The sequence below is a fragment of the Pteropus medius genome, unplaced genomic scaffold (assembly GCF_902729225.1).
Source record: "Pteropus medius unplaced genomic scaffold, Ma_sr-lr_union100, whole genome shotgun sequence".
Lineage (NCBI taxonomy): Eukaryota > Metazoa > Chordata > Mammalia > Chiroptera > Pteropodidae > Pteropus > Pteropus medius.
Genome location: NW_024343734.1, coordinates 151108 through 178893, shown reverse-complemented (window position 1 = coordinate 178893; position 27786 = coordinate 151108). Strand labels below are relative to the sequence as shown.

Here is a 27786-nt window from a genome sequence, read left to right as displayed (position 1 = left end):
CAGGCCCAACCCTGCTTAGCTACTGAGATCAGACAGGGCTCAGATTCTTGAGTGTTAGGGATGAGGGGGCTGGGAGCTGGGACTCCTGGGCCCACGTGTGTTACAGGAGGTTGCGTGTGAACTCCCCTGGGAAGGCTGTGTTTACTGTAATGCAACCCTTTGTAAGAGGCTGGGCCCCAATGGGAGGAGGAAACAGCTATGACTCATGTCAGCCCCAGAAAACCTCTGCCACCTTCAGTGAGTCAGATGGACAATCCAGTGACAGATGGGTGACTAGTCACATAGCAATCATTTTTGTGTAACTAATTTTTTGTCTGGTTCTCTCTCTCTCTCTCCCACCTGTGGCCACGTGTATCTTTTGTCTGTCTGTTTCCCCACTCTGCTGGTCCGTCTCCAGGTGCGCTTCTCTGAGAAGGTCTCCATCCATTTACTGGCTGTCTGGGCAGGACCAGCCCGGGCTGCCCGCCGGGGCCCCTGGGAGCAGTTCGCCCGGGATCGCAGCCGCTTCGCCCGCCGAATCGCCCAGGCCCAGGAGGTGCTGGGCCCCTGCCTCACCCCAGCAGCCCGGGCCAGGGCCTGGGCACGTCTTGGGAACCCTCCCCCTTCTCTGGCCGCCATACCTGCCCCTACCCAGACCCTACCCACATCCTTTGTCCAGGCCACGCCCTTGAGCCATGCTGTGGCCTCTCCCTCCCCTCTTTATGTGTCTCCTTGCCTGGACCTCAGTGGGAGGTGTGGCTAAGACCCTGTGGTTTGTTACTATTTATTTTTTTTACCAGTTGGTTTAAGAAATAAAGCCTTGATTTGTAGCGAGCAACATCACCGCGTGTATCTGAACTGACAGTATCTACTCTTCCTGGGTCCTAGAGGTAGTGGGCAGGAATAGCATAAAGGCAAGTGCCTTAATAGAGGATAAACTACATTTCCCATCATCCCTCAAATTTGCCTCTTCTCATCCTGAGGCTTCTTTTGAACACGGGCTGGTGGGTTTTGTAGTTTTTCTTGGGCTTCTGCCTAAATTTTATTAAACTTGGGACAATTGTCCTCCAAAGGGGCTGGGTGCTGGACTCACTGATCTCCAAAAAGGAGTTATGCTCCGGTTTTCTGTGCCTCCCTGGAATATAAAGACTCATCCTCCTGGTCTTTACATGCTCAGTTCCTCAGGGTCTTCAACTTCTGATTTCACGTTTACAAGCCCTGTGGCCACTGACTCAGTTTCCTTATCTGTAAAATGTGGCTGACAACTATACATACCTATGGGATTATAAGGCCCCAAAGGAATTCTTATTTAAAACAGTGCTCACCAACTAACAAATACATATTAGCTAGTATTGTAATTTTTCTCATCGCCCTTCCTGCATATCATCAAATACCCATCCACGTTTACATCTCCAGCTTAGACCTCTCTGACCTCATAAGATCTGTCCAGCAGTTCAAAGAGAATGGCCCAAATGTCCTGCACCCTTCCCGCCTCATACCCTGCGGGTCCTCCAGTGGTTCCCCAGGCTTCTGTCACGCTATCCCAGACCATCCAGGCACATTTTCACCTTGAGACCTCTGTGTAGAGCTTTGCCTACTGTCTGATGTTCCCATCCCCCACCCCTCTGGCTCAGCCAGTTCCTCGTGAAGAGACACCTCGCTCCAACCCAGCCCACCCGGGCCTCCATGTGCTTTCATCCTTCATAGCAGAGGAGCGTTTTGATTTTTTGCTGCTTAAGACCCATCTCTCATGAGCCATTCTGAGTCCCAGGAGAGCAGGTGCTGCTGCACAGCCCACTCCCTAAAACCCAGGACTGGGCACCCAGGAGGCGTCTAGTAAGTGTCGCGTATTAGCCTCCAAATGAGCGGGCACAGGAGCCGATGAGATTACCGTACTTCATTGGTTTACTCACACGCCAGTTTCCCATCGAAACTGGACAAGCAGATGGCGAAGGCTTGGAGAGGGCAAAGCGGGAAGCGGAAGTCCATGGTGAACGTGTCTGGGGCCACGCGGCCGAACTGGAGCACTAGGTAGTCCGCTGGAGATAAAATCAGGAACTAAGCCTAGGCGTACTCATTTCCCTGCTGCGGGCCTCTGAGCTGCGAAAACTACTCCCAAAGTCGTGCGGCGCCTTCACTAGACCTCCGCAAAAAACCTCCGAAGACCGTGTAAACTACAGTTCCCAAGAGGCTTTGCAACACCATGGAGTCGGCCCTACCTAGAAAAACGCTCAAGTGCCGATGGGAGTAAGTAGTTCTCATCGGTTCTTGCTTCCCACCCCCGCCCTTGCCCAGGCAAACCGGTTCCCAGGAGCTCACGGTCATCCGGATGAACGATCTGGAAGTTCTTGACCGAGGCTCGAGTGACTCGACCATGGAAATTGAGCACGTAGGCGCCGCTCTCGTCGCTCCACGATGGGGCTTTGTTTTGCAGCAAGATGAGCCCCTGATTGGCCCCATGTTGGAGGAGACTCAGTAGAGACTCCTGTTCCTAGAGAATAAATTAAGGGGCGTGGTTAACCTATCACCTACTAGCTTTCCCCTCTCCCCCGCCCCCTGCCCTGGATTCAGAATTTTGAGTGCCCCGTCTCTTCTCCCTGAGACACAGAAATCCAACAGAATCGTCACGTCTAACCTTCTGCAGCCCACCAGCCCTCTCCTCCCTCAAGGATCTAGGACCTGTCCCCCAGCCCTTCCTCTCCCATTGACCCAGAGATTATCGACCTTAGCTGACTCACATTTAGTGGCTGGACGCTGATTCTCCGGTTCTGGGCATCGATTCCTGGAATGATCACTGTCATTTTCCGGGGCCCTCGGAATCCCAGGACGTTGGTCTCCTGTGGGTATTATGCTCCAGTTGCCCTGGCTCGTTCTCCCTCCCCACCATCCTGCTCTGTTCTCTCTGGACACTCACGTAACACACAGCGCCCAACTCCTCCCTGATCCGATCTGTCTCTGGGACGAAATTCTTCCTTTCAGGATTCACTCCATTGTCGAAGATGGTGAACTTGGTGCCTAGGACATTAGATCTGCCCCAGAATATAAATAATAATTTTTACTGTTTTGCTTTATGTTAACTGCTATCCCATGTCATCTCATCAACTTTCCCCATCAATCCTCTATATAAGACTCATTTCCATGTTCCATGTAGCCAGTCTCAGCCGTGTGAGCCATGATTTTTGGTTTCCTGTCTAGTTCCTTTAGGAAACTTCCCTCTAGGACCAAAAACTCACACATCCCAACTATCTTCTCCTACTCAGGAACTTAGGATTCCCAGCACCTTGCAGTTCAAGAAGTCAGAAGTCTTAAATGCCAGCCTCCGCTCCAGAGCATTCAGTTCTTTTATTCCCAACCACCCTGAGATTACAACCTGAAAAACTACAAAGCCCATCAGTCTCTAAGAGAAAAACGTCCTAGAGCAGGTAGAACTTGTGCTATATGGCCTGTTGGGAAATGTAGTTCAATTGTCTCCTTCTCCCCCCAGGTGCCTTGCCATCTGTTTCTCACACACTTCAGGGCTCTGCCCACCTGACTTTGCCCACAAAGTTGTCCCCATCCCGAGACAGGTCTGTAGGGTCCAGGGAGATGAGGTAATTAGAGGTTTTGCTCCTTCTTCTCTTGCGTCCAGCGAGAAGAAAGTGCTGTGGATGTGAGAACAACCCATCGAAGTTGATTTCTGGTATGTGGCTAGGGCTAGGAGTCCAAAGACAAGGAAACACTATGCCCCTATGACAGAAGAAAGGGTAATGGGGCAATAAGCATGCCGAGGCTTGTTGGGAGATGCGGTTCTCACTGAAGGAAGCCATCAGCTGGGTTCTGAAGAGGAGCTTCACATCTTAATATATCCCCTTCAGTCCTTCGGACATTGGGTCCAGGGTTTAGGCAGAGCCCAGGCAGGGGAGAGCCTGATTGGCCGGCAGGGCCTGGTTTTGGAGAATAGGGAAGAGCCTCGCTTTGAACATTGCAACGGGACTTTCTTTAGTAGATGTTTCATCTGAGAAAAGTAGGTCTGCCGCTGAGCAGGAAAAAGCCTCTTTCTGAGAGAGATAGAGTGTCTTGATAAGAGGCAGCCACACTGAGGCGAAAGGCCAGGGGGGCGTGGCTTGGCTCTAGATGGGAAATCCAGGACGGGAGGGGCTTGATTCCTGAGGGCCCAGGGCTTATCCCACGATTGGGTGGGGCCTGCTAGTAAAGAAGGCTGTGAAGGGGCCCGACTTGGACCTACAAAGGTGGGAAATGGGGCCAATACCTCTAGGAGGTCTGTAAGGAGTGGGGTTTGGGACACTGAGAGGGCGTGACCTGACTGAGAAAGGCGGGGCCATGTCCATAGTGGGCAGGGCTCGGTTATGGAGTGGGTAGGGCCTATGCCACCCGGCTCTGTAAGGAGCCTAACAGTGAAAGGTGGGTTTGGGAGCCTAGCTGACAGGTCCTAGCTCAGTGATGAGCAAGGCCTGGATTCATGAAAGACTTGCCCTCACTCAGCAAGGGACAGGACTCGCCCCAGGGAAGTGGGGCTTGCTCCTGAAGCTGCCGGACCGCACCTTCTGGCCCTCGGCTGCCTCCAGGTAGAGATAGTAGAAAGGGAACATGCCCTTGTCTACACCGTGCTTGTCGCGGCTGATGCGACACTGCACTGTGCGGCCCCGCGTCGCTGGCCGCAGCACATACGCTTCCATGTCCTCGCCCAGCCGAGGGCCTGGGACGCGGAGGGGCAAGTCCAGCGGGCTCCCCACATCGCTGCTGCCCGCACCGCCCTCGCCTTCCAGGGCCTCGGACACCTCCTCGCCGGCCGCCCCTGGGGAGTTCCTCACTGTAGACTGCGACTCCTTTTTCTTCTCTTCCAGGTCTTCGCCCTAGCCCACGCGCCAAATTCAAGTTGAGGGACAGCGGAGACCCAGGCCCCCGCCCCCCGGCCCACACACCCGCTTGCCAACTACTGATTGGCTATCTCAGCTCAGGGGTACGCCCACTCTCAACCATGTAGTCTGCTTATTGGCCAAACATCTCGGCCGCCTGCTGATTGGCCAGTCCGTTCAAGGGTCCCACCCAGCCAAGCCCCAAAAATCTGTGGATTGGTCAGCATTACCCCTGTGGCCACCTATGCCTACTCCATCTACTAATGAGAGAATCCCTTGCTAAAACCAGTGTTGATTCGGTCTAGATAACATATAATATGGCCCAGATATAGCCAACCGAAACTATTTATCTCACTTTCATTAATACCAAAGTAAAGGCCAACTGGCCCTTCGCTATCACTGTTTCACTCCCTTCTCCAAGCTCGCTTCCTTTCGGTGGGCTGGATTTTAATGTATGTGCCCACATAAATGCAAATCCTCTAGATTGACTTCATAAATGGTGCGCACACAGAGCCTCTGTTAGTCCAGTCACAACAGGCTCCATCCACCAGTAAAAAAGACCTCTGATTGGGCTGTAGAATTTTAGCTCCACCTTTCCTAGATTCCAAGGCTAGTCCTCCACTTCCTCTATCTTGATTGGCGGTACCACCTCCCACCTGGTTGGAAGCCAAATCTCCACGTTCCTGGTCACTGTCCATTCCAGGGATTGTTTCTGGACTAGGTGATTCGTATTCCTCTACAACATCCTGGAAGTTGCTCTCGTCCTCTGTACTGGACCCTAAGGGATGGAAGAAGACTGAGCTCAGGAAACTTGCGTCCCAGGAGCTTGGGACAAGGTCACCAGGGCTAGCTGGAGAAGACCAAAACTTGGGGTTTGGTCCCCTATTTATGACCCATTGCCCTCACTTGCTAGATCCCCCACTTCTCCTATGTGCAGGGCCAAGAAGTCTCTGACCATCCTGGGTCTAAGGACAGAGAGGGATTAGAGTCCTCCCCATTGTCCCTTGTCCCAGAGAGAGCACTGGAGAGAATGGAGAACTAAAATGGGAGTAAGGGGGAGAGTGGAGTTTTGGGGCGACAATTAAGATTCCTGTTTTGAAATCGTTGGTCAGGTCATGAGAAGAAAATGAAATATCACTACCAAAGGAATATGGACTGGGAGGGAATGAAGTACTGATAATACTACAACATAGATGAACCTTAAAAACACGCCAAACAAAAGAAGCCAGTCACAAAAGATCATATACTGTATTATTCTATTTATATGAAACGTCCAGAATAGGCAAATCTAAAGAGACAGAAAGCAGATGAGTGGTGACCAAGGGCTGGGAGAATGAGGGGGTGGGTGCAGTGACTGCTAAAAGATATAGCATTTCTTCTGACAGTGATGAAAATGTTCTAAAATTGATGGTGGCAATAGGTGCATATCTCTAAATATACTAAAAATCATGGAATCGTAAACTTTAAATGAGTGAATTATATGCGAAATACATCTCATAAAAGCTGTTACCAAAAAGGGGAGGATTTGCCACTTGGACCAGGGGGCCCGATGATGTCCCAGAAATTACCAAGTTGTTGGTGGGGTGGCCAACCCCTGCGTCTTGTCCCTGGAGGCTCTTTAAAAGGAGGGGGAGAGGCGGGAACGTCCTCCTCCATGGAGACTTCCTCCAACTCCAGATCGGAACTGCCTGGTGGCCAGGATAGGGAAGGGGATGGGAGACTGGGATTTCTGATTTCTGAGGGAGGAAAGGGCTGGAGATTCAGATTCCTGGGTGTTGGAGAAGAAGGTACAAGACCTCGACTCCTTGGTGTGAAGGATTTCAGGGCCTGCGAAGGTCTGGACTCCTGCCTGGGTCCTTTGGAGACCAGGGTTTGAGGTTCCAGACTCCCGGGTTCTAGGGGACGTGGAGTTCTAGGGTGTAGGCGGTCCAAGGGCTCGAGATTACCTGCCGCAGTCCACGATAGCAGGGGGCAGCTCTCGCCGCTGCCATCTCCACCACAGCTCACGGCGCCCAAGACACTGTGGGTGGCAGAGCGCAGATGTGCCTGTGGCACGTTCTCCCGTAGGAAAGGGTTCCCCGGGCCTGGCAGAAGGTGCAGCGACGCCCATTAACACGATGCACACGTTTCCGTCCTCTGGGAAGATCAGTCTCCTCACTGGGCTCCCAGACGTAGCCCCTGATTGGCTGACCACCCAAAACCCTGAGACCCACTCAGAACACCAACTTAATTCTAAGGCTCAAACGAGCACATCCCTACAGCTAAATTGTTGAGGACTCTGTGCGTAAACAATCCTCGTCTACAGGACCTGGTCTCTGATTACCGAGGCCCCGACCCACCCCACGCCCAACCCCATACATGGCCCCGGGGCTTTGCTAGTTTCAGCACTGGGGTTACTCCCAACTGCATCCACTGCTTTTCCAGGCCCCGCCCCAGGCCTCCCTAGCTCTCCCGCCCGCACAATCTTTACCTGGTCTCTCAGGCTCCGCCCCAGAGCTCTAACAAGCCCAATCACGGGATTCTCTCGGGTGCCACCCCTTAGTTGCATCATGCCCTGCATCCCCGCTCTCTCTGGGCTCTGCTGGGGAACTATACCAAGTCCCGGCTACAGATCTCCGTCAGGCTCCTCCCCTCTGAGTGCTTTAGGCCCCGCCCCGCACTCTCACAGACCCCGCCCCGCGTTCCCACAGACAAAGACCCCACCGCCAACTCCAGGCCTAGGATCCTGCAGGATCCCAGGAACCTTTCCTCAACACTATCACCTGCGAAGCGCTCCTCCCGCCACCGCGGTCGGCGGGAGCGAAAGGAAGCATCAGGATTGGCCTGAACCATGAGGGGCTCTTGGCGCTTGCGTCGCTGCTTCTTCTCAAACAGCCGCCACTGAGGGAGAGGGAAAGGGGTGGATGGGGGCCAGGAACCCTGCAGAAGACAGGAGTGAAAAGGGCCTGGGACAAGGGGAGGCCTGCATCGGCGGGAGGGTTCCCGGAGTCTAGCCCCTCAGCTCCTCCTTCCTCAGACCCAGGAGTCCTAGCATCCAGTCCCCTCCTCCCCCAGGACCTAGGGGCTCCCGCCCTCCAGAGTCCTTGTTCCTTAGAACTTTGGGAGTCTCATCGCCAAGGGTTGCTTCTCTAGGATCTTGAATTCATATTTTCTCATTTCGCAATTGCAGAACTTGAGGCTCCAAGAGAGCCAAGAAGGCCAGGAGTCTCAGGGCAGGTCACGGGCATGGGGCCTCTGGGGAGCTACGGAAGATGGCACAGCAGGGGTGGCAGGATTCCTGGGCTTGGTACCTGCTGTTCCAGCTTCTGCAGTCTTATGGCAGTGATCTCTCCCCCCAGGGTCCTGAGAGAGAGGCAGGCTTATGGTGACAGCAAGCAGGGCACCCCAGTTGCCCAAGAGCCCCTCCCTCCCTTCCCAATTTGGGATGCTGAGCATTTGTTAGGTCACAGAAGGCATAGAACTTGAGCTTGCTCCCCTAGTTCTGAAGCTCTATCTCCCAGCACTGGCCTGCCTAGAATCTAGGAGTCACAGATCCCAGGGCCCTCCTGGGATCAGGGCTCAGGACTTGGGAGTCTAAGCCCTCAGCCCCTCCTCTTTCAGACTCACAAGTCTTCATCCTAAGCTCATTCCCTTTATTTTATTTTATTTTATTTTATTTTATTTTTTTGCCCACAGCACCTGGTATTCCTAGGTGGTCTCCCATCCAAGTACTAACCAGGCCCGACCCTGCTTAGCTTCCAAGACCAGATGAGATCGGGCTTGTTCAGGGTGGCATGGCCATAGTAAACTCACTCCCTTTAGGTAGGACCCAGAAGTCCAGGCCCTCAGACCTTTCCTACAAGGCTGATGGTGCTGAACTTGCAAACATCATTATGAGACCAGAGCTGAGTGTGTATGAGCATCATCAAACACAGAGTTCCCCCTCGTACGCCCATCTCCACCACCCCCACCCATCCCATTTTCCCACTCACTCTTTCTTCCATGTGACAAATTCTCACTTAGATAATGGAAGGGAGAAGCAAGAATGAGGAGTCAGGACCCAGAGTCGATATACCAATGGACTCTGCCCTCCAATACCTGATCTTAAGCTTTAAATTTTCTCCTGGACCCAAGCAGCCCTAATTCCATCGCCTACTCCTATTTAGGGACCCAGCTGCCTTTTCCAGCTTTCAACACTATCCGGCCCAGGAGTCCAGTTCTCTCTCCCCCAAAATGCCTAACTCTCTCCTACATCCAAGCATGAGAACTCAGGCCTCTGGGCCCCAAACACCCGACCCCCCCAGTAACCCCAGATCACCAGCACCCACCTGCCTGGGATCTTGGAGACTCCTCACCTCGCGTCTGGAGAGGCTTTTCACACTCACTCCTCAGTGCCTTGCCTCTCTGGCCAATTTCTAAACATACCCGACCCACTCTTTGAGAGCTGGGGACCTAATCTCTGGGTCTCTGGGAAGTAAGTAAAGGAAGAAAGAAGTTCCCAAGGGAGGGAGTATTCCTACTGGGACCTGCCCTGATCCCCTCCCTCTTGTTCTCACACGCTCAACTTCCGACAAAGCAACGACCCCTGCCTTCTGCTGCAGCCAGGCTACCCTGCTCCAGGGATTCTGAATTAGAAGGGGGATACGAGTGTTCCTTAAAGGGACCCCAGAGAGGCCACATCGCAGTCTCTACACCTCTCACTTACTTATATACGAACCTTGTAAGGTGACCTGTGACAATCGCTAACTTGAAGCCACTTCTTAGGGAGAAAAATAACTGGGGAAACTACAACTCCCGTGAGGCGAAGGGGCCAAGATGCCGCGGAAGTGGACGCATTTTTTCCCCAGGCCTGCCGGGAGTTGTAGTTCTCTTTGAAAGTTTCCGCTCCTCTTAGCGCCTACAAGGCAGGAAATGTGTCGTTAAGAGGTTGGGCTTCCCAGAAAGGAGGCGAGTCTTTCGAGAAAAGGCCAGAGACTTCGACGAGAGGCGGGGCCACTAGGCAAGACCCTCGGAGCTGGCAGCCAGCGTGGACCAATCAGACTGCTGAGGGCGGGTCCTCTGCGGGAAAGTGGGCGTGGCCTAGGAGACGCACCAGGAACGCGGCGCCGGTCCTAGCCCGGGAAAACGCCCTCTGCGGTGAAGGAGAGGTGAGCGGCTGGCGGTTTCCAGACTCGGGTCCTGGGAAGGCGGCGAAGAGGGGGGCCAGAGGGCTGGAAGACTGAGTCCCAGCGGAGGGCGAGCCGGGTACCAGCATTTATAGGTCCTAGGATAAAAGGGGGCTGGTGGCCTGGACCTTTGGGTCTGAGGAAGGAGAGGCTTGAGATCCCGGATTCCTGAGCCTGAGCGAAGGGGGTGCAGGGAGCCAGGACTTCTGGGTGGAAGAAAATAAGAGGCTGGAGGCTCGGAATTCTGGGTCCCGGGAAACTAGTCGTTTTAAGTCTCGACTCCTAGAAAGAGGGGGGAGGGAGGCGGTTACGGTGCTTGAGTCCCGACTCGTAGGTCCAAGGAAGGAAGAGGCTTGCGACAGACGTTATTCATCTCTCCGCTCCCACAGATCACGCCGCCATGCCTCGCTCTGGGTCGCGAGCAGTCTTCCTCCTCTTGTCGCCGCTGCTGCTGCTCCGCGCTGTTTTGACTGTGCCCCTGGAGCGAGGGGCGCCCAAGGAGGAGAGCCCCGCGACCGAGAGCCCCGTGAGTGGTCCTGCCCTGCTCTCCAGCCAGGTGTTTGCAGTGGTACTACAATTCCCGCGGACCCCCCGTGGCCCCTGGGTGGATACTCCCCCCACCATACGGCTTGGAGTTTGTTTGTCTGTCATTCTTTGCGGACCCGGCGATTTGACGTGGTGGAAAACTGGTTGTGGGGGCGGGGGAGGCGGCGGGGGTCGGTGGTAGGATTCCTAACTCCTCTGATTCTGAGGTGGGAAAATGTGGGTCAGATTTTAAGTGAAAAGTCGACGTCATGCCCCAACACGCACCTAAACCTTTTAAGACACCTCCACCCCAAGAAAGAATCTGAAAAAAAAAGAACTACATTTCCCAGTAGCACCTTGAGCAGGTGTTGCGTATTAGATGACCCGCTCCATGGACCTCATGGGAGTTGTAGTTTAAATTATGAAGGGGCGTGGAAACTGCTCGTTTATTGGTTCCAACGTGGGTCTATCCAACGCTATGAAACCTTTGGTCTTAGGGAATTTGAAACTTGAAAGAGCCTCAAGGCGATGCCCTGATTTTTATGGCCTAAATCCTCCTACAGCTCCCATTACGAATGAGCACGTCACTGTCTCTGGAACAGTTCACGCCCTGCCCCTGTGTGTCTGATCCCCACCCAGCAAGTCAGTCCTTGGCCTGGTGAAATCTTTGCAGATACAGAAGGGCACCTTTGAGTCCTTTTTCCCTTCGTTCATTCCACACATCTCTTGAGCATCTCCTATGAACCAAGGACAGTGCACGAGCCTCCTACCCTTACAGATCAGCCTCTCTCTAGCTCACTGGGAAGACAAAAGGCAGGGATGGACACCCGGGATGATGGTCAAGGAGGAAGGGCTGTTTGAACTGAGATCTGCAGTTCGGGGAAGAACCATTCCAGACAGAGGGAAAAGGCTGGGCAAAGGCCCTCTGGTGGGGGAGAGCAGCATGAGTAGAGGGACTTAGAGGAGTCCAGTGTGACTGGAGCAGATTGAGCAAGAAGAAGAGGTCAGAGAGGGGACGGTGAATGCTTGTTGAATGAATGAATGAATGTTTGCATGGTTCTCTGCTTGCCAACAAGTACCGCTGTGTCCCCTCTGTAAGCGCCCAGCGTGTGGTCGGCATTAGGCTGGGTGTTTGCCCATGTGATTTTCATTTCGTCTCCACTGCGGGCCTGGGAGGAGGTGAGAGCTGTGGCCTAGACGTCAGGCGGGCTGCTTGGGGTCACAGACCAGACTGGGATTGGAGCCTGGGGTCTGCTGGCTCCAGAGCCTTCGTTTATGGGGCAGGCCTCCTACTCTAAATAGGGATCTCTGGGTCCCTCAGGCAACACCCAGAGGAGCAGGGCCCGGTTCCTACCCCTGGGGAGGGACTGGGCAAGGGGCGCTGGGGCGACTATGTTCATTTTTGTCACCTCAGGACACAGGCCTGTACTACCACCGGTACCTCCAGGAGGTCATCAACGTCCTGGAGACTGATGGGCACTTCCGCGAGAAGCTGCAGGCCGCCAATGCTGAGGACATCAAGGTGTGACTGGGACCAGCAGCAGGCGGGGACGTGTGCTCAGAGGGCTGAGTTTGGGAAGCACTGGGCTCCCTAAAGGGACCACATGGCTCCAGCCCGCACAAAACTGAGCCTCGGGAGAAGTCGGTCCTCGGGGTCACACAATGGGGAAGGGACGTGGGGGACACAGAATGTGTGGCCCCAGCCTCAGCATTACCATTTACCAGCCATGTGACCACCCCTCGCTGCGCCTCAGTTTCCCCATCTGTAAAATGGGGATGTGATAGAACCCGCCTCCTGGGATTCAGCTTAGGATTATCCCAGCGGCCGTCCTTAGTGAGTGCGTGTTGCTGGCTCACCAAGTGCCCGGCACAATGCTTCCTGCACAAGTACGATCACCTCCGAGGGAGCCCCGAGAATCCCCATTTTACAGAAGAGAACACTGAGGCCCTAGTAGTACTGTTTGTCTGTCCCGTGGGCCCAGGTCTCACCCCCCCTTGGCTGGCTGAGCCCAAAGCCCACACCCCACCCCATCGCCCAGGCAGAGTCCCTGAGAAAGGATGCTGGCAGCACCCCGTAAGGAGATAGCAGGTCCCTGCCCCGATCCTCCTCCCCATCCCGTCACACACAGACCCCGTCCCCATTCTGGTGCCTGTTGGAATGTCCTCTCTGGAGGAGCCACCGAACACCTGGGACTAGGAGAGGCCCCAGGGCCACGCCTCCCAAGGGCTCAAGAGTCATGAGTGACAGAAAATGATCTGAGCAATAACAGAGCTAGCGGGATCTCTGGGGAAGCCCCAGAGACCTGACACGTGATAGGACACTTCTAGGGAGAGGACACCCCCCGGGCGAGGTTTGAGAATGTCCACGATGCAGAAGTTGGCATGTGGGTGGGTGCGGGAGGGGAGTGACATTTCCGGCAGTCAGGAACTACGTGTGCAAACGGAGCTTCTGGTACCTTCAGCTATCTGCTGGCAGCTCCTCATAAGTGACATAAAGACAGGGGAGATGGGGCTGGAGGGGTGGGTAGGTGCAGGGTCTTGATTGTCCAGAAATGCTGTTCTGGGGCCACCGGGGAGCCATAGGGGGCTCTGAATGAGGAACAGACATAACCCAAAGTGATAATCGAGGGAGCTCAGAGCAGGTGCCCAGCTCGCATCCTGTGGGGGGGGGTACTAAGGAGGTTTTGGGGGCGATTTCTCCCAAGGTCAGCACCATCTGCTTTGAGCTCTAAAGGACAGTGAAGATCTGGTTAGGCTTGAAAAGCAGCAGTGGGAGAGCATCCCAGACAGCGGGAGCAGCCTGTGCAAAGGCCTGGAGGTAGGGAGGAGCCCTGCGCGTGGGGCCTACACCCAGTCAGTCAGTGTTTCTGGAACCGAGAATGGGACTCCATGAGTGACAGGAGACGGGCTGCAGAGGTGAGCAGGGCCTCGAATGCCGGGCTGAAGGCTGGGACCTTGTCTCAGGGGCTCTGGGGAGCCCTAGGGGGCATCAGAAGGCTTGTAGAAGGTTCCAGAGAAGGCAGAGGAAGGATGAGGCTGACCAGTATCCCCCCCACTCTCTGGACAGAGCGGGAAGCTGAGCCGGGAGCTGGACTTTGTCAGCCACCACGTCCGCACCAAGTTGGATGAGCTCAAGAGGCAGGAGGTGTCGCGGCTTCGGATGCTGCTCAAGGCCAAGATGGACGCAGAGCAGGAGCCCAGTAAGCGGGGTGGGGGCGGGGCAGGCGGGCCTGGCCTCCCTCCTGGGCTGCCAGGTGGTTTTATTCTAGGCAGGAGGGGCCTCCTGGGGGCTCACTCTCCCCCCACTGCAAATTATGCTTGGACGATTGGTCGAATTTTCTTTCTAGAAGGATAGCTCTGTTGTTGGTTGGTTGGGGTTTTTTTTGGTTTTTGGTTTTGTTTTGTTTTTTTTCATTTTTTTCTTCCATAATCATGGTCATTTAAAATTTAGATATAACTTCAAACATACAACAATGTTGCAAGAATAGCACTAAAAAACTCCCAAATGCCCTTAACCAGAATTCTTCGGGTTTTTTGATATTTACTCCATGTACTTTTTATTCACATTTGCAAGTTCCTTGCGGACACCATGTCCCTTCATGCCTAAGTATTTCCGTGGGATTTTCCTCAAAACAAGGACATTCACCTACATAACCATAGTATAGTGATCAAAGTCAGGAAGTTTTAACAGATTGCACTGTATTTTTTTCTTGCTTAGTTATTCTCTATCTCCCCTGCTAGAGTGATTCTAACTTGCTGGCATTTATATCTGAGGCTATATTTTGTAGTCTAATTACTTGGCAGAGAGAGAGGGAGGGAGGGAGGGAGAGAGGGAGAGAAAGAGAGAGAAAGAGAGGAAAAAAAATATGCCTGGAAGAGAAAGCTTTGGGCAAGTTTAGATTCCAAGATCTCATCCTATTTCTGACATTCCTAGATATGGTTTGTTGAAGTGTGTGTGTGTGTGTGTGTGTCTGGACCATGCTATTCATTTTAAATAGCTTTATTGAGATGTAATTCATATACCATACGATTTACTCATTTATAGTGTATAATTCAGTGGGTTTTAGTATACTCACAGCTATGTGCAACCATCCTCTAAGTCAATTTTAACATGTTGGCATTGCCCCAAAAGGAGACCCCGTATCACTCCGATCCCCTACTGCAGCCCTTGCGACCACTCACCCACTTCCTGTCTCTGTTCTGGACATTTCATAAAACGAAATCACACAGTTTGTGAGCTTTCGTATCTGGCTTCTTGCGCTTCGCATGGTATTTTCACGGCTCATCTGCATTGTAGTGTAGATCAGTGCCTTGTTCCTTTTTCAGGGCCAAGTAATATTCCGTTGTGCAGACCAACCACGTTTGGTTTATCAGTTTATCCATCGATGGGCATCTGGGTCGCTGGTACATTTTGGCTACTGTGGCCAGTGGTGTTTACTTATTGTCGCTTCGTGGTATGCTCTGATACTGCTGGGGCACGTTTCGGCCTGTCACTAAGTGTGAGGACATGCCCCCTTGTTAGTGAGAACTACGTCCAGCTTCTCCCTTCATCTCCCGACAGACACCCCGTGAGGCTCCCATGTCACAGGTGAGAGAGCTGGCCTTTGTTTTTATTTCGATCTGACTCCGTTTATCCACGGACCAAACATGTCCTGAGTCTTGCTGCGTGCTGGGCACTGGGCAAGTGCCGGAGCTCTAAGGTGACGAGACAGACATGGTCCCCGGCCTTCTCTGCTGTGCCGTTTTAATTGTAACAGTATTGGAGTCTAAATCGATCTCTGGCAAATTAGATGTTCCCTTGTCACTAATGAGAAAAATGGCTCCCGGTGATTATCTGCTTATTACATCCCAGGCACCGTGCTGTGGACTTCAGCTTTGTCCTTTTGACAGTTCGAAATATCTCCAGAATCTGGCCGCTTCTCTCCACATCCATTGCTGCCCCTCAGGTCCCCCTTGAATCACTGCTGTCACCTCCTCCCTGTCTCCACGTCTGCCATTCTCGCTGTTTGTTCCATTTTCTACCCAGCAGTTAGTGGGATCTTGGTAACACCTGTATTTGTTTCTATGGCCACGGTCACACATTACCCCAAATTAAGTGGCTTGAAATAACACACATTTATTCATTCCCTTACACTTTGGGAGTAAGAAGTCCAAAATCAGTCTCACCGGGCCAGAATTAAGGTGTCGGCAGGGCCGGTTCCTTCTGGGGGCTGCAGGGACCCGTCTGTCTCCTTGCCTTTTCCAGCTGCATTCCTTGGCTGGTGGCCCCTTCCTCCCTCTGCAAAGCTGGCGGCGAAGCATTTCTATTCAGTGGTCACCTTACCTTCTGTAGTCACATCTCCCTATGCCTCCTTCTTATAATTTAGGGACCGCCCTGGCAATCTGGGATAATCTCCCCATTCAAGATCCCCGATTTAATCACCTCTGCAAGGTCCCTTTGGCCACAGTGAGGCCAAATTCCAGGAATTAGGAACCTGTGAGTATGTGACACACCCAGTTCAAGTCTGTCTGTCCCTCCTCTGCTCAGAACCCATCCCTGGTTCCCCAGTGACCTCAGGATCAAGTCCACCGTTCTCCTTGCTGCCTGGAGGCCTGGCTGGTCCCTGCCACCCCCGCCCCGGCCCCTCCTCTTGTGGGCGCCATCTTACATCAGCTGGGACACGACGCTTCTCTGTCACCTCAGGACCTTTGCCCATGCGCTTCCCTCTGCCTGGGACATTCTTTCTCAGGACTCTTTGCCTGGCTGACCGAGCTCTGCTCTCAGCTCAGATGTCACCTCCTCAGAGAGTCCTGCCCGGACCGTCCTGCGTGAAGGAGCCTCCGTTCGTTGAATCCTTTGTGGTCATGCGCTCGTCTCTCAGTCACCTGTTCTCTGCCTCTAGTGGGTGTTCTATGGAGCAGATCCCGTCACCACCTAGTTCCTGCCGTGGCCACAGTGCCATTAGATTCTCATAGGAGCACCAGTCCCTGGTGCCACAAAGGTTGGGGACCGCTGGATTAAACCATGGGCATTCATTGTCACCGGTCTGGAGGCCAGCAGCATTGGTTTCTTCCGAGGGCTGAGGGAAGGATGTGTTCTAGGTCTCTGTCTTTGGCTTATAAAAGGCCACCTTCCTCCTGTGCCTTTTCATATCATCTTGCCTCTGTGTCTGTCACTGTGTTCAGACTTTCTCTATTTTATAAGGACACTAGCCGTGTTGGATTCGGGTCCACCCTCACGACCTCATTTTAACTCGATCACCTCTGTAAAAACTTCCTCTCCAAATAAGTTCACATTCTGAGATTCTGGGGGTTAGGGCTTCAACAGTCGAATCTTAGGTCCCCCAATTGAACCCGTAGCAGGGGTTGAGTGCGGGTGCTCTGCAGCCCAGCAGCCACTTCCTAGGTGGTGACCCAGACACGTCACTTCCCCTCTCTGGGCCTCATTTTCACATCCATACCATGGGATAACCGTAGAATCCCTGCTGTAAGATTCTCGTGAAAAGTAAGAGCATTAATATAGTTAATGTGTTTAGAGCAGGACCTGGCATACAGGAAGCGCTCAATACGTGTTAGTTGTTATCATGGTTATTATTTGAAGCGGGAGACTCCGTTGTGGCATCACTTCCTCCAGGAAGCCCTCCGTGATTGCCCCAGGCTCAGTCAGGCCATCCTCTGGGCCTCTTAGTGAGTGCCCTCTGTGACTTCCTTTAGAGTACGTCTGGCCCAAGATAGGGATTTTGAAAGAAAGACCATTCTATGAGTTGGCCGTTTTTTGTTGTTTTTTTTCCCTTCTCCTTCATCCAGATGTACAGTTGGACCACTTGAGCCTCCTGAAGCAGTTCGAACACCTGGACCCTCAGAACCAGCACACATTTGAGGCCCGAGACCTGGAGCTGCTGATCCAGACGGTAGCGTGAGGTGGAAGGGTAGCTACAGGCAGAGGATTGAGGGGGACAGTGGAACACAGTGCAGGACATGAGCCCGCTCACCCCTGCCTGGCGTCCGGCAGCTGCAGAGAGCCTGGTGCTGTCTAACGACCCTCCCCAGAGTCTCTACAGAAAAGCAGACATGTGGGCGGGGTGGGCTCAGCTCCATTCAGGCCTGGTTTCAAATCCCTTCCCAGCTTTGTCCTTCCCACATGACCGGAGTGGGAGCGTTCCTTCTGTGCCCTTGTTGTAGGCAGAATAATGCCCCCCCACCAACAAGGATGTCACACCCTAATCTACAGAACTATGTGACCTTATTAGGCAAAAGGGATTTTGCAGACAAGGTGAAGTTGAGGGTCTTGAACTGGTGTGATAATCCTGGAATATCCAGGTAGACGCTAAATGTCATCACAAGGAGCCTCAAAAGAGGGAGGCTTGATTTCAATAGAAGCTGCAAGGTGACAATGGAAGCCAGAAGCTCCCCTGCTGGCTTCGAAGATGTTGGAACACTCCACAGCACCGAATCGGCTCCAGAAGCTGGAAAAGGCAAAGACGTGGATTCTCCCCTAGAGTCTCTGGAGGGAGTCCCGCTCTGCTGACACCTTAATTTCAGCCCAGTGGAACTAATTTCAGACCTCTGGCCACCAAGATGATAAATGTGTGTTGTCTTAAGCCACCAGGTTGATGATAATTTGTTATAGCAGCCATCAGAACTAATACAATCTTCATCTGAGAAATGGAAGCTACAGCCCTACCTCATGGGGAAGGCCAAGTGGGGTGGGAGAGTGGAAGGGGATGCCCAGGCCCGCCCCTGCCTCTTCCAGGCTCACCCCTCAGCCTGGCCTGGGCCCTGCTTTTCTGGCCTACTGGAGCTCCATCTAGTGGCTGTGAAGATAATAGCAGCAGCCTTTTGATTGCATCGTCTCCGGGCGCTTGGCTCAGTCCCTAAGTGATGTTCTTTGTCACTAATTTCCAGAACATTCCAGAAACTGCCCACTTTTCCCCAGCCCCGGTGTCATCCTCCTGGTCTCAACCCCCAGCATCTCTCATAACCGCTTCCTCACCGGGCACTTTCCTCCACGCTGGAGGGCAGGGTTTCACAACTCAGCCCTCTTGTCCTTTGGGGCCAGATAGTTCTTTGTCATGGGGGTCGTCTGTGCGTCGTATGATGTTTAGCAGCATCCCTGACCTATGTGCATTAGATGCCAGTAGATGTCCCCCACTTGTGACAACCAAAAATGTCTTTAGACATTGACAGTTTTCCCCTGTGGGCCACAATTGCACATGGTTGAGAACCCCTGCTGGACCATCTGTTCAAACAGCATGAATTTACTGTCCTGCAGTGTAAGACAGAAGTCAAGAAGGGTCTCCTGAGGCTGCCATAACAAAATGCCACAGACTCGATGGCTCAAAACAACAGAATGTATCCTGTCACAGTTCCAGAGGCCAGAAGTCCAAAATCGGTATCGCTGGGCCGAAACCAGGGTTTGGGCTGGGCTGGGCTCGCTTCAGAGGCTATAGGGGAAAACCTGCTCCTTGCCTCTCCCGACTTCTGGAGGCTTCCAGTATTCCTTGGCTTGCAGACACATCATTCCATCCTTGGCCTCCATCATCACGGGGCGTTTTCCTGTCTCCCTGGTTCTTTGTAGCCTTTTTATAATGACACCAGTCATTGGATTTAGCGCCCACCCTAATCCAGAGTAGGACTCCATCTTAACTAATTACACCTGTAAAGACCCTATTCCAAATCATGTCACCTTCTGAGGTTCTGGGTGGATGTGAGTTTTACGGGGACACTATTCAACCCAGTATAGTATTGTCATCTCTGTTTTACAGAGGTGGAAACTGAGGCACAGAGAGGCTGAGTAACTTGCCCAAGATCACACAGTTAGTGGGATTTGTTTACACAGCAGAGCCCAGATTTGAATTCTGGGTAAAATAATTAGAGACCTCATGCTCATTACCGGTTAGCCTTAGTGCTTTTCATGTAAAGTTCACCTCCTGTATTCTTTCTTATTCCTCCAAGATCCTGAGATTGTGGAGGACTTAAAAGAGCTGGGTTGCTAATGTGTCATCATCCTAATCTCTTCTGAACAAAGAGAGGAGGCCAGAGTAGGTCAGAGAGACCAAGAAATGAGACCCAGGACAGGGTGGAGGTTGGGCCAGGCTCAGAGTCAAAGGCCTGGCATTTGGAGGTTGGATTAGGGGTTGGACACAGGTGAGACAAGAGTGGCCGTGTGCCTTTCCCCAGGCCACCCGCGACCTTGCCCAGTACGACGCGGCCCATCACGAAGAGTTCAAACGCTACGAGATGCTCAAGGAACACGAAAGACGCCGTTATCTGGAGTCACTGGGAGAGGAGCAGCGGAAGGAGGCAGAGAGGAAACTGGAAGAACAACAGCGACGGCACCGAGAGCACCCCAAAGTCAATGTGCCTGTAAGGACCCCGATCTGTGCCTACCCCCGACCATGTCCAGCTCTTTAAGCTCCACGAGATAGGGACGTAACTGAAAAACTACAATACCCAGCAGATCCCGGGGCAAAAAGTCCCCTGTACTATATCCAGCTACCCCCCAGGGGATGCTGGGAGTTGTAGTTTTCATACTCGAGGGGCAAGACATTTGAGAGATGGGGATAAAGGGTTCTCTAGCTTTTTCCCATAGGACCCAGCCTTCTTGCTCATGAGCCCCTGGCTCTCCCCTCCACAGGGCAGCCAAGCTCAGTTGAAGGAGGTGTGGGAGGAGCTGGATGGATTGGACCCCAACAGGTTTAACCCCAAGACCTTCTTCATACTGCATGGTAAGGTGGGGAGGGAGTCCCAAGACCCAGGCTGAATTCTGAGGCTCTGACTTTTCGGGGGCCTGAAAGCTAAGGAGGGGTCTCCCCCATCTTCTTGGGACTTAGGCAGGCCAAGGAGGTCTGAACCTCTCTTCCCTGGTGGTCTAGATTGCTAGAATCTTCCATGGAAGAACCACTGAGCTCTAAGAACGGGCCAGTATCTTCTAACCAAGCGAACCAGACTTAGCTAGGCCTGGGTCCCCTCCCAGAGGCCCTGGTCCCCGCCAGGAGCGCTGTCACTAAGGGCGGGCTGCTCCCTAGTAACCAGGCCTCTAGGGAGCCCCTTCTCCACGGTGATTAAGAGGCCGTTCCCCTGCATTCTATTCCTATCCGCAACGTAGTCTGGGTTTTGCCAGGCCCCCTCAGATGTGCCCAGGACCCCAACCCAGAAGCTGTCAACAGAACTTAGCAGGGCCCGGTTCATTCAGTAAATGTTTACTAAGCAACTTCTAAGCACCAAGCTTCATGGAGACCCCGTGGATACATCCGTGAACAAAACAAAGTCCCCCTCACCCCCACACACATACAGAGCCAGTGATGAGGCAAACAGATAATTCCATATTCCAGTGAACCTAAGAGACGGTGGGGGTGTGAGATACACTAAAATTTTTATACTTGCTACTAATTAAACTGACAAACCATTGACGATAAGATGCCTCTTGATTTCAGGGGTGAAAGAATATGGGGGGAGTACGTCTCAGAATAAAGAAAGGTTCTACAGTAGTCTCAGGTAGTGACATGGACCATGGAGATGAGGACAGCAGGATTAAAGGCCTAGAGTGACGGTCCTGGGTAGCCTGATCAGGAAACGTTTTGCTAGACCAGCATTGTCCAGTAGAACCTTCTATGCTGACGGAAGTGTTCCTCATCCGTGCTGTCCAGCACCGCAGCCACCAGCCCATGTGGCTATTCAGCACTTCCAGTGTGGCTCTTAGGACTAAGGAACTGAGTTGTTTTTTGTTGGGTTTTTTTTTTTTTTTTTTTTTTTTTGTTCATAAAAGTTTTAGGATTTGTATTTCTGGTAAAATACGCATAAAATTCCCCATCTCAGCTGTTTTAAAGTGCACAGTTCAGTCTGTTACGTACATTCTCACTGATGTACAAACAAGAAGAATGTTCTTCCTCCTTATGGAACCGAAACTCTATTAACCAACAACTCCCCGTTACCCCTCCCCCCGCCCCTGGTAACCTGTATTCTTGTTTCTATCTCTATGAATCTGATGACTCCAGCTAGCTCATACAAGTGAAATCGTATAGTGTTTGTCTTTTTGTGGCATAATGTCGAGGAAATGAATTTTTCACTTGATTAAGCTAAATTAATTTGCCCCATGTGGCTAGTGACTCTGCTGGATCAGAAAGCATAGCCGTAAGGCGATGACCTTTCAACAGAGAGAACTCAGTGAAGTGAGGGGTTGCACCTCGCAGATGTTTGGGGGAACAGCACTCTGGGGGGACGGCAGGGGACACACACACACAGGGAAGAACGGACTCGGTCCGTCCAAGGTCACAGCCAGGGTAAGGAATTTGGATTTTGTTCTGTCTGTGGTGGGACACCACAAAAGGGTTTTGAGCAGAAGGCTGACGTTATCTGCCTGATGGTGACAGACTTCATCTGGGTGCTGTGTCAAGGACAGATTGTAGGGGTGAAGGCCGAAGCCTGGGGCCTAGTTAGAAAGCACACGGTGCTGGTGGCTGGACCATGGGAAGGAAGAAAGAGCGTTCAGATTCTGGGTTCATCTTGAAGGTCAAGCTGGTGGGACTTGCAGATGGACTGAGGAGGATTATCAAGGAACGAAAGAGTCCAGGATGACTCCAAGGTATTTGGCCTGAGCAGCTGGTAAAGGGAAACAGAGAAGACATGCTTGTTTGGCAGGGCAGGTTGGGAGCTGGGTCTATGTGAAGGCAGAGTTGTCTATTACACATTTACGTGGAGATAGAGTTAGTAGTTGGATATTCAGGCAGATGGCATTGAAAGCTGTGGGACTGGAGGGACCCACCTAAGGACGTGCTGGCCAATCGTGCTGTCTTTGTTTGATGGAAAATGTTCTGTGCCACCCAGTATGACAGCCACCAGCCACATAAGGCTGTTGAGCACCTGACTTGTAGGAAGTTGGACTAATTAACTGAAATTTTGATCTTATTTCATATGAATCAATTAAAATTTAAACAGCCCATGCGGCTACCGTATTGGATGGATTTGAAGATTAGACAGAGAAGAGGTCCCAGGCCAGAGCCCTTGGGTGCACCAAGCTGTAGAGGTCAGGAGGAAGAAGAAGCCAGCAAAGGAGGAAGAGGGGTGGCTGGAGAGGAGAGAATGATGTTCTGGAAGCCACAGGCAGAAGGTCAAGTTAGACGCGGGCTGAAAATGAACCGTTAGTTTTGCAGCGTCAGGGGTTCTGGCCACCTCAGCAGGACCAGTGTGGGTGCGGATCTGAGGGAGCAGAGGAGGCGGGGACAGTGACCCTGGCCTTGCGGCTAGATGAGCTGAATTGGCAGGGAGAGGCTCCTCTGACAACTGGAGTTGGCCCGGGCCTGGTTACCTGGGGAGGCAGAGGCCCCAACACCCCCTGGATCCTGGGCAAAGGGGTTGACCCTGTGCCCACATTACCAAGTGCTGGGATCAAGTCGTCCTATAGGATAGTGGCCCCAAGAATGGTCTCAGCGAAGCCCCACCTTCATCGAGGCCATTCCGGGACCCTGGTTGGTAGGTAGGAAATGAGCTGTGCCGGCCACGGGTCTATGGGGAGCTGAAGCCTGGAGTCTTTCATTCTGCCGCCGGACACCCGTTGTTACCTGTCCTCTAAAAGAGACCCCACATCAGCCCGAATTTCTTCTTTAGCTCTTCTCTCCGGGACCTGACGCACTCTGTCCTCAGTCCCCCAAAATACCTTGTTGTCTCTCCCTCAGATATCAACAGCGATGGGGTCCTAGATGAGCAGGAGCTGGAGGCCCTCTTCACCAAGGAGGTCAGTGCCTTGGAAGCGACGCGTGCAAGGGACGCTCAGAGCAGCTACGCGTCCCCTCGGGGAGCCTAGTGGTCCCCTTAGGTACCCGTGGATGTGAGTTATGGGAAAACTACAACTTCCCAGCATCCCCTGGAGCAAAAAGAGGCTTCCAGGAGAGGCAGGGTCCCCCAAGGACTGATGGGAGTTGAAGTTGTCTGGTGCTGTGTGCAAGGACGTGGAGGTAGCCTAGGGAAGAGGTCGCCCTGGACTGCTCAATATGCCTCGCCTCTCGCTTGACCCGGCAGCTGGAGAAGGTATATGACCCGAAGAATGAGGAAGACGACATGCGGGAGATGGAGGAGGAGCGACTGCGCATGCGGGAGCACGTGATGAAGAATGTGCGCGGAGCCCCGCCGCGCGGGAGGGTGGGAGCGGGACGCGGGGAGGCCCAGCCGTGTCGCTTACGCTTACCCTTACCCGGCTCCCCAGGTGGACACCAACCAGGACCGCCTCGTGACCCTGGAGGAGTTCCTCGCATCCACGCAGAGGAAGGAGTATGAGGACGCCGGCGAGGGCTGGGAGGTGAGGACGTGGAGAATTCAAAGGTCCTGAATGTGTCTCGCTCCCAGCCCTAACCCTTCTCTCCGAGTTCCCGGCCACTTCTCTTACTCTCTGGGTCTCCGTCCTGCCCAGTCTCTGATCTTTGTCCCCGTCCCCAGCTCCCAGTCCGATCTCTCCCATCCACACACATGGCCCGGGCCTCCCAGCCTGCTCTAAACCTCTGCTAGCAGAGTCGCCCGCAACATGGGTGGCGGGGAGGGCATGGCTGGAGTCGCCTGCTGATGGCCCCTGTCCCCACCCCGACAGACGGTGGAGATGCATCCTGCCTACACGGAGGAAGAGCTGAGGCGTTTCGAGGAGGAGCTGGCCGCCCGGGAGGCAGAGCTGAATGCCAAGGCCCAGCGCCTCAGCCAGGAGACAGAGGCTCTGGGGCGCTCCCAGGACCGCCTGGAGGCCCAGAAGAGAGAGCTGCAGCAGGTGACCCGCTGGGGAAGCTGGGCCCATCCTCCAAGCCCCTGGCGGCCCCTGTCCTTGTGTGTGCAAAGGCTGGGAAGGCCTGCGATCTCTGTGTTAATCACTGGTAGAGCCTCAGGTGCTGGCTGCCATCTTGAATAAGGGCGGACGTTGTCCCCACCCCTGATCGCTCTTGGACCCCCGTGCTGGATAAGGGCAGGCGCGGGTGCTGTAAGAGGGAGAGGGGGTGAAAAGGCCCAGGGGAGAGGTGAGGGGTAGACTTGGTGAGGGTTCAGTGAGGGCTTCTCTGTCCCAAGCTGTGACCCAAGCCGTGATGGGAGATGAGAGGTGGGGGCGTGGAGAGAACTGGATGTCTGTGAGGAAGCCCACCTGTCAATGAGGGAGAAAAACTGAGGCCCTCAGAGAAAGGACTGAGCACTTAGTGGGTTGTGGAGACTCAGCATCATGGCGGCACTGTCCTCTGCCCGCTGCAGGCGGTTATGCAGATGGAGCAGAGGAAGCAGCAGCAGCAGCAGCAGCAGCAACAGCAAGGCCACAGCGACCCAGCCCCCGGCCCTGAGGGACAGCTCAAGTTCCACCCTGACACAGGTGCCGGCCTCTGGGCCCAGGGAGGAGGGGCTGGGGGTCGGGACTCCTGGATGGGGTTGGGTCGCGGAAGGAAAGGCTGGGGTATCTAACGCTACCATTTCCTCTCCATTTCCAGACGATGCTCCTGTTCCAGCTCCAGCCGGTGATGTGGCTGCTTCAGAAAAGAAGGTTCCTGAACAGCCCCCCGAGCCGCCTCAGCTGGATTCTCAGCACCTGTGACCCCAGAACCCCAGCACTCTGGTTCCGGCTGACGCAGCTGATGGGAGGAGAGTGAGGTGTCACAGTCAACGTCCTCTGGAGATGGTGCGTGTGGCCTCGTAGGGGAAGGGGACAGAGTGGCTCTTCCCACATTGCTGCCTGGGCCTCCTGTCTGCCTCCTCGGCTTCCACGGCCTCCCAGTCTGCAGTCCCTTCTCTCTGTCCTCCTCCAAGGGACCTGCCTTCTCGTGTCCATTTGGACGCTCACCCGTAGGGTCGGCCTGGCTTACGGACGCCCCCTCCCTTCCGAGGGGATCGGCCGTGTGCCCACCTTCCCAGGTGGTTTGGCCTCGCTGCCCCAGGTCAGGCCGCTCCAGCATCCTGCATCCCACAGCTGCCGGAACCCTGCCTCCCTTTCTGGGCCCCGTTTCTGTCAATTTATGGGGCTTGGGTGGTCCCTCAAGACCTTTCTCTACCTTTTGTGGGACCAGCTAAGCCTCAAACACAGTGTCTTCCCCATGGCCGAGTCAAGGGGCAGTAGAGTCCTCAGCAGAGCTGATGTCAGGAGCCCCAACTGTCCCTGAGCCCTGGCTTCCAGCCACCTCGGCCTCGGCCTCCTCCCTGGTGGCTTGGCCCCTCATCCCTTCCCCACACAGAAGGGTCCCGGAGCTGACCCCACACAGGATCAGCTTCCAGCTCGTCGGCCTCACCGGGAGGTCCTACTGCTTTCTGGCCTTATCCCACACCGCTGCGTGTCCTGCTGTGTACTCCAGTCCCATCCAAATACATTTTCTGAAACAAATCCACGCTTCTGTTTCTTTGTGTATACTCTTCCCATCCCCACTTCACCTTCCAGAGTCCTCCTCGTGCTTTAAGATTCCATCGAAGCATCGTTTCTGAGAGGCTCCCTCCTGGCATCTTTCTGTCCTTTTCTGTTGAGTCTGCCGTGTGCACGCATACACACACCTTCATCGCGAGGACAGAAAACCCAAACCCAGGCTTGAACAATAAAGAAAAGTGCATTGGGACAAGAAACCCCAAAGTAGGGTGGCTCCGAGGCCTTGCGGGAACTCGGTTCTCCCATCCGGCTCTGCCACGGTAGGTGTGGGGGCTGCAGCTGCTCTGGATGTCACACTTGTCTGCGCCAACAGCTAATGAAGGAAATTGGCAGAGGGTACATATTAGAGGCTGTGCATCCCCCCAGAGCTGGTGTACCAACATCCCACCAGATGGCGACACAGGTCTAGTTCGGTGTAAGGGAGGACCCGATGATGATGATCTCAGAGGCTCATCAACAACACATATTCCCAAACCTAGGAATGTCCAGGAGAGGGTCCCGGGAAGTTAGCCATGCCTCCCCCACCCCCAGCGGAACTGCAGTGACAATAACAGCAAACATCAGCTCTCCGCTTCTCTTGGAAACCTGGTAGCTGGACTCAGTGCCCCAATCTGAAAAATGGGCCTAAAATGACAGTAGACTTCTGGTATTCTTGAAGAGTTTGATAATAATACCATGAATGGCATGGCTCCCGGCCAGAAATTGGTCCGCAGCGGTAGCTATTATTATATGGACACGTTTCTAGAACCAGAGTTTCGGGGAACCTGCCCTGACTCCCCATATCTACGGAGACTCATTCCAGTGGCCCAGGATGCTTTTCACGATTTGCAATGCTTCGTTTGAAGGTGTGTCTGCTTGGTTGCTCTCTGTCTCCCCCAATAGACTCCGAAAGGATCAAGGAGAAGGAGGCTCATGGTGTCTCAAGTTCAGTGCCCCGTACAGCAGAGCGCCCTACACATGGACTAGAATGGAGTCACATCCGCCCTGGAGCAACCAGCACCCTCCCCGCCTCCTGCCTGACCTTTCATTCTAGTCTTAAAGGGACAGAATTAAAGTGACCCTTTATGTTTCATCTGAAAGTGATTTCCATTTTGACCTGCAAAGGTTTTAAAATGATTACTCTCTCTTTGGAACATCTGTCCCTTAAGAGCTCCAGCTCCAGCTGTAGACAGGGCTTGGAGCAGATAAAGAGGGAAGATTTGGGAGTCTCATGGAAGAGACGAAAATGAGGAGTCACAAATCGGGGATCCCTGGGATTCCGACTCTGCCTTCGCCCCATCATCTGAGTCTCTGTTCCCCTCTGTATTTACCGGGTGTTTCTGAAGTTCTGACATCCAGGGCCTTGCAGATGCTGGAGGGACTGCCCGACCCCCCAGGGTAGGCCAGTTGCTGGATGTGGCAAACTAGTCACCTGCTGGTGAGTGTACCTTCCCTATGCAAACTGACCAATCCAGAGCCCATACCCCAGTCGCCTCCTATATCAGGCTCCTACAGTCCTGGGTGACGTTGTCCTGTCCTAATCACTCTAAGTCAAGTGCCGGACAACTTGGGACAGTCCCTTCTCCCCAGAACCTGCTGAAATGTTCCAGACTAGCCAGACCTAAGCTAAACCTGCTTACCTCTCCATGTCCGTTCCTTTCCACAGGAGCCATAATAAGGTTCTTGCCCACGTTGTCCCCTCACTGCTGCCCCTGAGGGGCCCTGGTGCTTCCCCGTGTGGCCCAGCATAGCATGGCCGCCCCTCCTCTTGGGACCTGTAACAAACTATCTTTTCAGTGGCGCGAGCCTCCTGACCTGTCGGCCTCGCCATACCTGAATAAGACTAAATCTTCCACTTGCTAGATACTCTCTCTCTGGGGCTCTGTGGTAGACAGAATAATGGCTTCTCGAAAATGTCTGTGTCCTCATCCCCAGAGCCTGACTATGTAGCCTT

General features: G+C 53.5%; 3 protein-coding genes and 1 pseudogene across 11 annotated transcripts in view; 2 read left to right on the top strand and 2 right to left on the bottom strand.

Moving 5' to 3' along the window:
* Positions 1 to 822, top strand: part of PPP1R15A (protein phosphatase 1 regulatory subunit 15A) — a 2490-nt gene extending 1668 nt beyond the window's left edge. Inside the window, exon 2 of the mRNA XM_039868543.1 lies at positions 398 to 822. Within this exon, the coding sequence (XP_039724477.1) occupies positions 398 to 742 (345 nt within the window). The 3' untranslated portion in view covers positions 743 to 822. The remainder of the gene's footprint in view (positions 1 to 397) is intronic.
* A 1044-nt stretch (positions 823 to 1866) lies between these two features.
* Positions 1867 to 8814, bottom strand: TULP2 (TUB like protein 2). The gene is made up of 11 exons (XM_039868527.1): positions 8807 to 8814; positions 8126 to 8177; positions 7598 to 7715; positions 6404 to 6919; positions 5492 to 5613; positions 4521 to 4832; positions 3508 to 3620; positions 2894 to 3008; positions 2718 to 2816; positions 2299 to 2470; positions 1867 to 2018 (listed from the first exon to the last, which is right to left on the bottom strand). The coding sequence occupies exons 3-11, from the start codon at positions 7665 to 7667 to the stop codon at positions 1885 to 1887; spliced, it is 1653 nt and encodes a 550-aa protein (XP_039724461.1). The 5' UTR covers positions 7668 to 7715; positions 8126 to 8177; positions 8807 to 8814; the 3' UTR covers positions 1867 to 1884.
* Positions 8502 to 8620, bottom strand: LOC120607009 (uncharacterized; annotated as a pseudogene).
* Positions 8815 to 9818: 1004 nt separating the features above from the next.
* Positions 9819 to 25817, top strand: NUCB1 (nucleobindin 1). Of its 9 annotated transcripts, none has more exons than XM_039868530.1 (13): positions 9819 to 9961; positions 10369 to 10547; positions 11919 to 12026; positions 13572 to 13704; positions 17291 to 17394; positions 19664 to 19849; positions 20076 to 20211; positions 23158 to 23216; positions 23501 to 23593; positions 23685 to 23777; positions 24063 to 24233; positions 24704 to 24818; positions 24934 to 25817. In XM_039868530.1, exons 2-13 carry the CDS (start codon positions 10380 to 10382, stop codon positions 25035 to 25037), a joined length of 1470 nt encoding a protein of 489 aa, XP_039724464.1. In that variant the 5' UTR covers positions 9819 to 9961; positions 10369 to 10379; the 3' UTR covers positions 25038 to 25817. The 9 variants fall into 9 exon arrangements, with proteins under 9 accessions (XP_039724464.1, XP_039724467.1, XP_039724470.1 ...); XM_039868533.1 differs by having other exon boundaries at positions 9821 to 9961; positions 10369 to 10505; XM_039868536.1 differs by having other exon boundaries at positions 9824 to 9961; positions 10369 to 10505; positions 20121 to 20211.
* The last annotated feature ends 1969 nt before the right edge of the window (positions 25818 to 27786 follow it).

What these genes read in the sequence shown, in the direction of transcription:
- TULP2 (XM_039868527.1), bottom strand. Translation starts at nt 7,667, where the DNA reads ATGGTTCAGGCCAATCCTGATGCTTCCTTTCGCTCCCGCCGACCGCGG. An exon ending in GAGATTTGGCTTCCAACCAG is followed by an intron (nt 4,833 to 5,491) that starts GTGGGAGGTGGT and finishes CGCGTGGGCTAG; the next exon opens with GGCGAAGACCTGGAAGAGAA. An exon ending in GATCGTTCATCCGGATGACC is followed by an intron (nt 2,019 to 2,298) that starts GTGAGCTCCTGG and finishes TTTTATCTCCAG; the next exon opens with CGGACTACCTAGTGCTCCAG.
- NUCB1 (XM_039868530.1), top strand. Translation starts at nt 10,380, where the DNA reads ATGCCTCGCTCTGGGTCGCGAGCAGTCTTCCTCCTCTTGTCGCCGCTG. An exon ending in GACCTTCTTCATACTGCATG is followed by an intron (nt 20,212 to 23,157) that starts GTAAGGTGGGGA and finishes TCTCTCCCTCAG; the next exon opens with ATATCAACAGCGATGGGGTC. An exon ending in GGGAGCACGTGATGAAGAAT is followed by an intron (nt 23,594 to 23,684) that starts GTGCGCGGAGCC and finishes CCGGCTCCCCAG; the next exon opens with GTGGACACCAACCAGGACCG.